Consider the following 12,136-nt stretch of genomic DNA (forward strand, 5'->3'; position numbering starts at 1 on the left):
TGAGGAAAAAGACATGTAGGACACCTTTTATTATTTATTAGGAGGCCTGGGGTTTAGGTCCTGAGCCCGCCACTTGGTAGTCATGTAACCTTGGGGAAGCTATTTGACCATCAGAATATCACTTCCTCCTCTGTCAAATGGTAATAATAGCAGCTACTTCATGAAGTTCTTGTGAAAATTACATCAGATAATACACGCAACACTTACCACAGCGCTTGCATACATTCGGCCCTCAATGAGTAGCTATTAAATACAGAACATGGTCAAGCAGGGAGAATGCACTACCACAAAAATGGATGTTATAAGAAAAAGGCATTTGCTAGAAAGTCCTAGCTTAGCAGCAGAAAATGGTTTGATGTCTCTTCTATGATTCTGGGAACCTGATAATTTGGTACATGTAAAATCTTTGGGTAGTTATTCCGGTTATTTAAAGGAATTCACAAATCATTATTCGTAGAAGAGAATAAAAAAAGGAGAAACTCATCTACTTGTTATTTTCCTGAACCAAACTAAAATACCACTCCTCAAAGTGAGAATAAGTGTTTGAAAGTCCTTAAAATGCTTTCTCAGTGTCAAAGTTAACAAGGGGGTAAATAGGAAATTCTAATATAATATAGAATGTTTAAATATTGATTTTGTAATAAGCATGGAGTATTTTTTAAAAATTCATTATGAATTCCCCTAGAAGTTATTTCAACCTTTGTAGCAAATTCAGTACCATAAGAACACAGCTGGATAAGACTTACCAAATCATCTAATCCAGACCCTCTCTGCCTGAATTTCACAGAGATGAAGTAACTAGCTATGGCCAGGCCATGGCCAGTATCCTGCTGTCATGCCTCACTTTCCATCCCACAAATGAACCAAGGACTACAGGCATTATGTCCATATACCTTGCTGGAAATTCCACAGTAAGAATTTTCAATTTGTAATTTCAAAAGTTGAGTATTGATACAAGAAGTTCTTTTTAAACAGCATTACCTCCAAAGTGCTAGCTCTTGGCACTTTAAATACACACACACACATCCAAATTTTTTGATATCTACACAAACGTTATTTTTAGATTCAAGATTATATTAATTATTCTAAATGTTGTCTATAAAATATAAGACTAAATTTCCAACTATTCCCCATTAATAAGATAAATACAAAAAATAGAAAAATGCTTACCTCAAAAATTTCAAAGCCATAAATGTCCAAAACACCCATGACCTTCTTTCTCACTTTTGTTTGTGCCTTAAAAAAAGTTTCAAATCGATGGGTTAATTTAGGCATGAAAAATAACACTAAAAGCATACCAAACATATATTACATATATTACAAACATATATTACCAGTTCATTGTTCCATAACTAGAATAACTATAATTTACGTTTTTGTTTTTTTTAAATGATAATATACTGGCATAGAATCTTTCAGAAATTTTAATAATAGATGACTTATTTAAAGAAGCATTAGTGATGCTTAATTATAAAAAAAATCTTACTGAATCTTACAACAGGTAAGGTCTTTCAAAATCACCTAGCCCAATACCCTGTTACTTAAGAACATATTAGTAGCTAAAGAGGTCAAGTGACCTTTTCATGGAGTATGTACAATTAGTTCATAGATGTCCACAATCAGCACTCTCAAAGTAACTCTGCAAAGACTATTCGCCTGTGAGATTTCTAACAAGACATATAACAAAACAAAATAGATAGAACCCCTGAAAAATTTCAATCCTGTACAATGTAAATTCTTTTCAAGGAACAATCTTTACAAGTGATGACCGATGGTCTGATAATAAAATTAAAATACTTTTTAACCTAATGTTTATACTCCAAATACCATTTATTACAACTGATTTATTTGGGTATAGAGATTCAGTACCTTAATGCTTTCATTGATTCGATTTACCAACCATGAAAACAACCTACTATAGAGGTTTTTAGCCAGAGCATCACGGGCATAATAAGCCTATCAAAAAGAAAAAAAAATTCAATAATCACAATTACCACAATGCTTAATTTTAATAAATATTTAAAGCTCTTTTATTTCAAATCTCTTTTCAGAGTCAGTTTTCATTGCACTCTGGATGACCAGTCGAGTCATTAAAACAATTAGGCAAATTATTTATACCCAGTTATTATACCTTTTCACACTCTAGGAAACTAATTCTAAATATTACAAAAGCTTTCTCCACATGGATATTCATCTCAAAGTTATGGAAAAGAGAAAAATCAGAGACAATTTAGAAGTCCAGCAAAGGAGAATAGTAAAATAAATAAATACCTATTGATGGGGAAGTCCCACAATCATCACAGAACGATCATTATGAAAATTAGGTAATGAAATGGGAAAGGCTTATGTTTTGTGAAAATAAAAAACTGTGTGTGTAATACAATGAAACTATTTTTTTCCTAACGATGATACATAGGAAAGGAAATTCAGAGGAAATACATTAAAATGGCTTCATTCAATCTTTTGAGTATTTTTTAAAAATCTTCCACAGTGAGTAGTACAACAAGACATTGTTGGACAACATGCTGTATAATAAAAATAAAACCTTTTTATTTGCTAATTTATTTATTTGAAAGCTGTTCATAGCTATTTGTCAAAGAAGCAGTAGAAGATGTATATGTCTCCATGACCTCGACTGAGAATCCGCAGGCTGGAGAAAGTTAAGTTTGGTTGAGAGAACCTAACAGTCCTTCAGTGCACTGGGTGCCAAGTGTGACACCACCACTCCTGTGGAGGCCCAGAGATGGGTGTCAGCTGCCTCAGGGAAGGAAAGCCAGAGGTTTTGCTACTGTTTTTAATACTGTGGCCATATGTGTGTATTTCATTGCTTATAAGTAGAAAGTTGGGGATTGTTATTAAAGAAAATCATTATATTTTTATTTTATAAAAAAAAACCACAATTTATTGGGTTATATGGAAATTCTTTCTCCACACTGCTCCCTAATTGAAGTGCAATGACTTTAATAACACACATCCCTGGCAACATAGAGCACCTTCTCCTTTCATCTTACATTTCCTAGCTAATCCCAAACCTTCCCCCTAAGTCTCAGGCAACTAGCTACTCCAATTAGGGTTAGAAAATCTACCTAGAAGTTGGCAGAAAATAAATCTAACTGCACAATGCTGTGCTGGCGTGGTGGTGGGAATGATTCCACAGCAGAAAATTCATGTAAAATACTGAAACAGACAAAGAAGCCTAAATTTAGATGCATACGCTTTCTCTGATCTCCTTTCTTCTAGTTTTTACTTTTTTTTAAGAAAAAAGGAAATTTAAGTGCCTAGAACAGTGCCAGTCACATAGTAAGCCTATAGATATATAGCATGATTTTTGAAGTATCCTCTTCCTCTACCACTACCCCTCATAAGCCTATATAATTCTTTAATTCTTTCTCCTTTAGTCTTACAAATCCTAGTTATCTCAAAATACCACATAATCTCAAAATGTTACATTTTTATAAGCAGACCCCTTTTCACCATAATGCCAGCCAGTTTTTTTAGTTGTATGCTACACCTCCTTCTAACAAACTACCATTTCAATGTGAAACTTAACTAATAGTGACAATCTATTCTGGTCAAGTCCTTTAGCTATTTTAAAGTGTATTCACAACCAATAATAATCTTTTCTGCTTCCTTCAAACAATATTTATTCCAGAAGTCTCCAACTCAAACACTTCCAGGGACTGAGTAATAGAAATGCATGGGAAGCAGTGGAATCAGCAGGGCTGGAGGATGCATTTCAGGTTAGAGGCAAATTCAAAATGTAAAAAGCAAGCAAACAGAACAAAAAAGAAAAAAAACCTATCCTCTAGTCAAGTAAATTATGCCTATTTAGCTATATTTGGCCCTTGGAGCTGCCCGTTTGCCACCCCTGATTTCTTGAGTCTGATTCGTGCCACCCAAGCTCCACGTTAATATCCTCCAGAAAGTGCAAGAATGTTTATTCTCATTTAAGGATCACTAATAAGGTGTGTAGAAACAAGGGAAGACACTGAATATGCTGATTCACCATCCCAGATGAAAAGACTGTGCATTTCTGCACCTGTGTGAAGCTCCCTGAGGAACTTCCAGATGGCACCTGCTGCCAAAGTGACCCGCATCAGGTGTGGCCCAGGACAATAAATGCTAGGCAAGGTAGAGACACAGAGATGCATGGATACGGGGCCTATCCTCCAGGAACTTACAGTCGAATGGGGGAGGTCAAACCAAAATGAATGAAACAATCAGCGGGCAGTGCCAAACTGTAGGAGAAAAAAAAGTTTTAAAAAGGGAGAATTAGAGAGCCTATGTAATCAAGGAAGGCTCCCTGGATGAGGTGCAATTAGGTAGACCATTTAGATACAGAAGGAATGAGCAGTGACATGTGGAGTGAGAGACAAGCAGAAGCAAGGGCACCAGGTAAAAGTAAGTGTAGCACTGAGAACTAGCAGAGAATAAATTAGGATAAGCTGTGTAGGGTTAGCTTACAGAGGGCCTTGCAAGTCAAGGAGAGAGTACGTGATGAAAGCCGAATGATAACTCTGTCTTTAGTTTCCATCATTTCAATATTAAGCACCATATCTGAGGAAACAAATCTAAATGCCCTGGGGACAATGATGTATGAGGCAATAAATATGATAATGGGGCTCAAGAATTGAAGCTATGAGGAAAAGTTAATAAAACAAATCACTTCTCACTGGAATCAAAACCTTCTAGGCAAAAAGATCGGTAGAAACAAATACCCTGAACCTTACATTAAAAAAAAAAATACTTGAATAGGAGCTAAATAATCAAGGATCTCAAGTCAAATTCTTTTATGCCAAAGTTAAAGGAATGTGGAAAAGTTTTACACAGTGATGCAAGGTGACTCAAGCTTATAAAGTAAGAGGTACCTGGGCCTTGTTTCTGTAAAGAATGAATAAAAAAGCAAGAGTAAAACACACAATAAAAACAGACCAAAATATATCCATATATCTTCCATATACGGATATTTGTAAAGGGCTTTCTTAAACACCAGAGGTTTTTTCCATCACATCACCATATACTTAACAACTCCCACTCTGGCTATTGAAAATGTCTAAACTCAGCGTGACCTTCAATACAGTGGTTCTCAAATGCGGTCCCTGGACCAGCAGTGGCAGCATCACCTCTGAGCTTGTTAGAAATGCAAATCCTTCGGTCTTTCTCCAGACCTACTGCATCAAACACTCTGGGGGTATGGCCTGCAAACTGTATTTAACAAACACTCCAGGTGATTCTGATGCGCCCTCAAGTCCAGGAACTACTGCTGTAGATGCTCTACTCACTTACTCCAAACTTAACCTTCCCAGCCATATTGCTTTGAATCCTCTTCAGATATCCACAGCTGTAGCAAAGCTTGATCAACCCACTTCCTGATATATACTCCAAACCTGGCTTTTCTCACTGTCTTCTTTTTGAAATGCCCTTTTGTCTACTCTTTATATATCTAAATCCATCAAGACTAGTTCAGAAACATCTTCTCCATGAAGTCTTTCTTAATTCCACATGTCCTTACTTATGGTCTACATCCTATATCTTGTGCTGAGCAGGCTTCAACATATTTTTCCTGATAAACAAAGTCACTCATCATCTGAGTTTGAATTAGTAGGGTTGACTTGGATAGAACTGATGGCAGAAGTAGAAATTTAAGAAAAAAAGACACAATGGTTATAGCTAGGAAAAAATTGTTACAAACCAAACTTACGTATACATAGTTATATATTTTCCATAGCCAAACAGCTCACCTAAAATAAGAAGTAACCGTTGTAAGAAAACTAAACACACATAAGCATTCTTGAGTTAGTAGGAAAGACTAGTTTAAAGCAGCAGAGGGAAAGACTAAATCCACTCTACTGTCCTAAAGATGCGTAAGGCTAAGTACAAGGAGGATGAAAATACAGGTTGACAAAGTAGACCTGAGTGGGAAAAGTCCTGAATTAGTCATTTAATTCTAGTCCAGATGAGCATTGACGGGTGGGGAAATGTTTAGCCATAGAACAAAGGGTTTATGCTGACAGGGTCTCCAGAAGTTGCCTAGGTATACATGCATGCATGCATCCATTCACCCATCCATTTAACTTGAACCAAAAGAGAGAAGTAAACATCTCAGATCTGTGTCTTAGACTTCGCTGTCCTAAGTGTGGAGGATGAAGATGGTGCAATAAGGAAGTCAGGGAGGCCAACTTGGCCATTTAATCACAAGCTGGCTTCTCCCACTCACTGTCTTCTTCAAATCAGTAAGTAGAAATTCCATTTTCTAATTGCTTAGACCAAAAATGTGAGTCATCCTTAACTCTTCTCTTTCTTTCATATTGTTATATAGGACAAGGGTCTCAAGGTCTAAGCCATTCTTATTCTTACTACATGCTGTTCTTGCTAAATGTTAAAATGTAGCATAGTATTTTGCAGATGGAGCTGTAAGATGAACTTGACCAGAACCCAACCTGATAAGTTTAGCCCCCTGCAAAGAAGAAATCAATAGGTAATTAACAAAATCCAGATAAGTTTAGCCAACTGCCAAGAAGAAACCAACATGTAATTAACCAAATAGTGTATATAAGCAATAGCTAAACTTACCTACAGGGGAAACAGAGTATTGGATGTGAATCCTGTCTCCTTCACTTGCTTCAAGTAAATAAAACTACCAAACAACAATCACAGAATACCCCAAGTGGCGAACCCTTTGAGTTCAGTAAAAATACCACATAACAAGCCATCAGCAAATCTCATTGCCTCTAACTTCAAAATATATCCAGACGTGACCAATGCTCACTCCACTGCCAATGCCTGGTTCAAGCCACCATCATCTCTGGATTATCATACAACTCCTCACATCTCCCCTGTGCTGTAAATTAAATGTTTGTGTACCCCCTAAAAGCCTATGTTGAAGCCCTAATCCCCAGCGTGATGGTATTTGGAGATGGGGCTTCAGGGGGCAATTCGGTTTGGCTGTGGATATGAGGGTGAAGCTCCTATGACAGGACTAGTGCCCTTATAAGGGGAAGAGATGCCAGAGCACACATTCTCTCTCAAACTCACACTTTCGCCCTCTTTCTCTCTCTGCCATTGAAGATAAAGAAAGAAGGTAGTCATCTATAAGCCACAAAGAGAGCCCTCACCAAGAACCCAACCGTGCCATCACCCTGATCTCAGACTTTGGCCTCCAGAACTGTGAGAAATAAATGTTTTTTGTTTAAGCCACCCAATCAATGGTATTCTGTTACAGCAGCCCAAATTAAGACACTCTGCTTTTAATCCTCCTTCTACTACTTCTACTCTCCACGGGGCAGCTGTAACGACCCCTTGAAATACAAGGCTGATCATGCCACTCATGCTCAAAAAACTGGTCATTTCTCACCTGACTCAGCTGCAACTTCCCCATCCCCAGCACTATGGCTCTCCCTTACTCTGCCCTACTTATTTTCTTTGCCTACTGCACTCACCACCTGCTTGAACCAAAGGAGACAAATTTATTTATTTACTAGGTTTATTGGCTATTGTCTGGCTCCTCCTGCCAAAATTTTAAGCTCCATGAAGGCAGGGATCTTATGTTTATTTTATTGCTGTGTCCCCAAGTGCCTAGAAGGATGCCTAAAATACAGAATTAGAGTTAAGATAATAACTTGCAAGGTAAATTTTTTACTTCCACTTATATAAAACGATCAAAAACTTTTTAAAAACTCACTTCCGGACATAACGTTTCACCTACCTGAGCCACATTCAGTGTAGTTGAAACTTTCTCCTGCTTGGCCTCAACTGTTCGGAAACTGAATGCACGTTCTAGAACTGACTGATCGATGCCAGTCAACTCACAAATTTCTTTTAACTCTGTTGGGGAATGGACACAGAAAGTGACTGTATATGTGCTGCTGATAATCACTTTCAAGGCTTAGGGTGTTCTTTCTAAATCACATTCAATAGTATAAAACATAATCATCAAAAGACTTAAAATGTAGCTGTAATGATGTTTCTGCTCAGTTTCACTGGAAAGCTTTTTCAAACCAATGAAAAGCAAATTTTACTTCCTAAATTAAAAATTTGGGGTCAGGGGTTCAAAATAAATTTGTTAAACAGAGTTGATTATCTACTGACTTACCATTCTTATCTTTGATTTTGCTTTCATCTAAACCATTCACTCGAGATTCAGGTTTGAACTCGATGTTGCCCAGTTTCAACACTGCCGCCACCACCTCCAAGACGGACTCGGCCTCGTGATCCATGAAACCCACAATCTGCATGGCATTCTGAGATGGGGGAAAAAAAGTTCCTGTTTTCGTTCTGTAGTTCTTTATTTTTTTTTTTTTTTATGAATCATATAACAGATGTTTCTGAAAAAACAAAACCAACAACAACAACAAAAGACAAGGTGCCCCAGAATAAACCTTCCAAAAGGCAAACCTATCAATAGATCTGATGTAGTACCAATGTGGGGCTATATTCAGTGGTTTCAAGTTGTGATCCAGAGAGCCCTAAGATATCTCGTGTACTGTGGCAAAGTGAGTGGGGTGGGGGAGTATAAAAAGGAAGATAGAATGAGAAGAGGCTGAGAGCTGAGCCTTGGGTTCCCACAGTCTGTGTGTGTGTGTGTGTGTGTGTGTGTGTGTGTGTGTGTACACGTGTGTGTGTGTGTGTACACGTGTGTGTGTCTATCTTTTTTTAAATTGGGGTTCTACTGTTAGAAATAAAACCAAACAAAAAGGTTTCACAACTCCTTACAAAAAATCTCCTTGTTTATTTTACATATGAGAAAAACTGGTTTGCAAAGGTAAAGTACTTGATCCAAGGCACAACAGGTAACAAGGAACATTTGTTCAGTCATAAATTTTTGCCGAGTGTCAACAATTTGCCAGGCAAAGTAGTTCTAGAACTGTCTTGAACTCAAGTCTCAAAATCATGTCCAGGAATCAATAGGCCTCCCATATGAAGATGCTTACACAGTTTGAAAAAAATGACACACTCTAAGAAATGCTCTTTTTGGAGAATAGCCCATCTTATTTATTTATTCATTTATTTATTTATATAGGACTAAGCTACCTAGAATTTCAAACACATACAAAAGTAAAAAGAGCAGGAAAAGAACCTCAAGTCATTTCCATTCACCCTCAAAGATTATCAGCGGTCCCCAATCTTTTTGGCACTGGGACCAGTGCTCCTATGGGAATCTGAAGCCTAATGATGTGAGGTGGAGCTGAGGCGGTGATGCTAGCGCTGGGGAGTGGCTACAAATACAGATGAAGCTTTGCTCCCTCGCCAGCCACTCATCTCCTGCTGTGTGGCCCAGTTCCTAACAGACCACGGACAGGTACTGGTCCGCGCAGCCTGGGGGTTAACTGATGCCAATCTTGTTTCATCTATAATCCGATCTACTCCTCCCTCCTCCCCACCATCACGACTGTCTCATTTTTAAGTAAATAACAGTTATCATACCATGTCCTAATAGGAGTAAGTTTCAAAGTGCCACATAAACATAGAATATAAATTAAAATAAATTTTCTAATGAACATAAAATGCTAATCATTCTGGTTTATTCATAATTTTTTGAAAATTGTATAAAAACAACTTTCTGTCTCAAAAAGAGTTTGACTTCATAATCTTACGACATGTTAAGTTCAGTTTTCACGTTTGAAAATTAATTATTGAGCTTTGGCTATGAAAAAACACTCAGTATTTCAGAACAACATTAAAAGAGTCCAAACTCCAAGATAATATAATAAGAAAGCTCCTTTTGATAAATAGTAAGATCACATGCTCCAATAAAGCATGACTTCACAATATTATTGGATTTTTGAGCTAGTAAAACCAGCAAACTCATAAAAATACAACAAATTCTTACATAATTCTAAAACCTTAGCATGAGTTATACATTAAAGAAAACGCAGACGTGTTACCAACTCCGATTGAGCGGTATACGGTTACTCATTTTAAAGAGTAATAGATTACGACTTACCCTAACGGTTCTGAAATTCGATGCATCATCCACTCCATTAACTTTGGCAGAGTCCAGACTCAGGTAGTTATATCTGCTGAAATCCCGCTCAAGTTTAAGTTTATCTATTGAATCACATATACAAGTTGATAAGCTATTTCAATAAATCTAATTATCTTTAAGATGTCATTCTTTTATCCCTTCAGGAAAAAATGACTTTCATATTCTCTATTGAAATAACAGAACAAAAACTAATGCCCAAATAACAATAACAGCATTTTTCTAAAATCACTTTATCACCATTGTACATATTTCAGACTGTTTTTTTACACCTATTTTAATGGGTAAGGCCCTTCCCATACTTTTATAAGATAAAATGTCTTCAATGTACTATTTCATTATAACATGATGTCTGCCTAGTGATTCCCTCACCATTGGACACTCGGTTTCTCACCAGTTCATAATAATAAATAGAGGGCGGAGATAAATGTCTTCATATAAAATGTTCTTGGGGTTCTTTTGAATTATTTCGTTGGGGTATATTCTAAAAACTGGTGTGCCTGGGCAGTAGGTTCTGATCATTTTATGACTTATTTGGATTGCTAATTAGTCCTCACTTTGAAGTGACACCCAGAAGCTCTAAGTAGATCAGTGCCTGACAACTCTGCCAGCATTATCCTTTTTAATAACTTTTGCTAATGTATGTATAGTGAACACTTCATAGTTGTCTTAATGTCATTTATTAATTATTAGTAAGGATATTTTTTTCCCCTAGGTATTGCTGATTATCCATAGCTCTTTTTGTTTGAACTATTTGTTCAAAACTTTTTATCACTTGGCTATTGCTATTGAATACTATACTTATGTACTTATGTAGTCTCTAAAATATCCAAAAGGTCATTATTTTTAACTCTAGTATCAGTTGCGTCTTCCCATTATTTTTAAATCTTCTCTGAACAATTTTTTTGTAATTGTACTCATCTACAGCTCCCTGACCATTTTCTCTCCCCAAATGGAATAATTATATTCTTCCATTTTATTTTTTTACTTTATGATTAAGCCCTCCCCCAACATCTAGCTCTTACAGTAAACCATCTGAGACACAGGGTGCAGTATCTGGTGAGGTACAGGGATATGTATCAAACAAATGCTGGGGTGTGACAAAAGCAAACATACCATGCTCTTCATTTCAACCAGAGTCATGGAAAATTTTTAAGAAGGAAGGGGAAAAGTATATAAGATATCTTTAAAAAAGAAGCTTTGGGAAATGTGTAACACTTAAAAATTAATACATAGAAACGGCCTTACTGAGAAGCTCTTCCGAGGCACCAGAGAGCAGCTGATAGAACACGTGGAAGTTTCTTTCGCCCCTTGGCTGCTTAACAACTCGAGATTTCTCTAAAAGATCTAAAGAGAAAATCAAATCATAGTATAGTATTAATTTTGCTTTTAAACCCACCATGGTTCCTTTTCCCCCCGTTCACTTTTCACTTTCTGTTTTATATTAGTAACAACAGAAACTACATTTTCAGCTTTTTTCATGAAGCTGAACTCTAACTAGAATCACCATATTAAACAATCGAGGTTCCTTTTAGACAACAGTGATTATGCACAATAAATTCAACGATATAGTCAACAAGTTGATTAAAGACAATATAGTTTTACAGAGATATTCTCTTGGTTTTATATAATATATGACATTAAGTTCTTCAAAAGGTAGCATTACAAATCAAATCAAGCAATGAAATATAGCTTTACTAACCCACTAAATAATTATAATGATAAAAAAATGAGTTAATATTTTTGAGACCTTATTGTGTGCTAAGTGCTTTATAGACTTATCTCACTGAATCCTCCCAACCACTTTATAAGGTATTATTTAACAGATGAAAAAATTAACAGTCCAAGAGTTTAGGTAGGATTTGAAATCAGGTCATTTGACCCAAATGCAGAACCCATCCTATATCCACATGCCCTGCTAACTGGGATAAATGAAGCAGATTTTCCTGATATCATGAAGTCTTAGAGAATGAAAGTAGTTCTCATTTAATAGAACTTGGTGATATTTGACAGTATACTTTCACTGATTATAGATAATTTTTCATCCTATAAATTTGATGTGGTATCAAGTTTTCAAACTTTCACAAAGAAAGAGAGAGAGAGAGAGAGAGAGAGAGAGGAAGAAAGAAAGAAAGGAAGGAAGGAAGGAAGGAA

At 36.5% G+C, this 12,136-nt stretch overlaps 1 protein-coding gene across 2 annotated transcripts in view; it reads right to left on the minus strand.

Annotated features, from left to right (window-relative positions):
• The window catches only part of MYO1B (myosin IB), a 168,870-nt gene that overhangs the window by 48,930 nt on the left and 107,804 nt on the right, over positions 1-12,136 (minus strand). For both annotated transcript variants that reach the window (XM_011355895.2, XM_023528739.1), the window contains 6 exons: positions 11,231-11,329; positions 9,944-10,047; positions 8,093-8,240; positions 7,706-7,824; positions 1,870-1,956; positions 1,171-1,236 (listed from right to left, as the gene is read on the minus strand). In XM_011355895.2, the coding sequence (XP_011354197.1) occupies positions 1,171-1,236; positions 1,870-1,956; positions 7,706-7,824; positions 8,093-8,240; positions 9,944-10,047; positions 11,231-11,329 (623 nt within the window). The remainder of the gene's footprint in view (positions 1-1,170; positions 1,237-1,869; positions 1,957-7,705; positions 7,825-8,092; positions 8,241-9,943; positions 10,048-11,230; positions 11,330-12,136) is intronic.

The sequence above is a fragment of the Pteropus vampyrus genome, unplaced genomic scaffold (genome assembly GCF_000151845.1).
Source record: "Pteropus vampyrus isolate Shadow unplaced genomic scaffold, Pvam_2.0 Scaffold2, whole genome shotgun sequence".
In the NCBI taxonomy this organism is placed as follows: domain Eukaryota; kingdom Metazoa; phylum Chordata; class Mammalia; order Chiroptera; family Pteropodidae; genus Pteropus; species Pteropus vampyrus.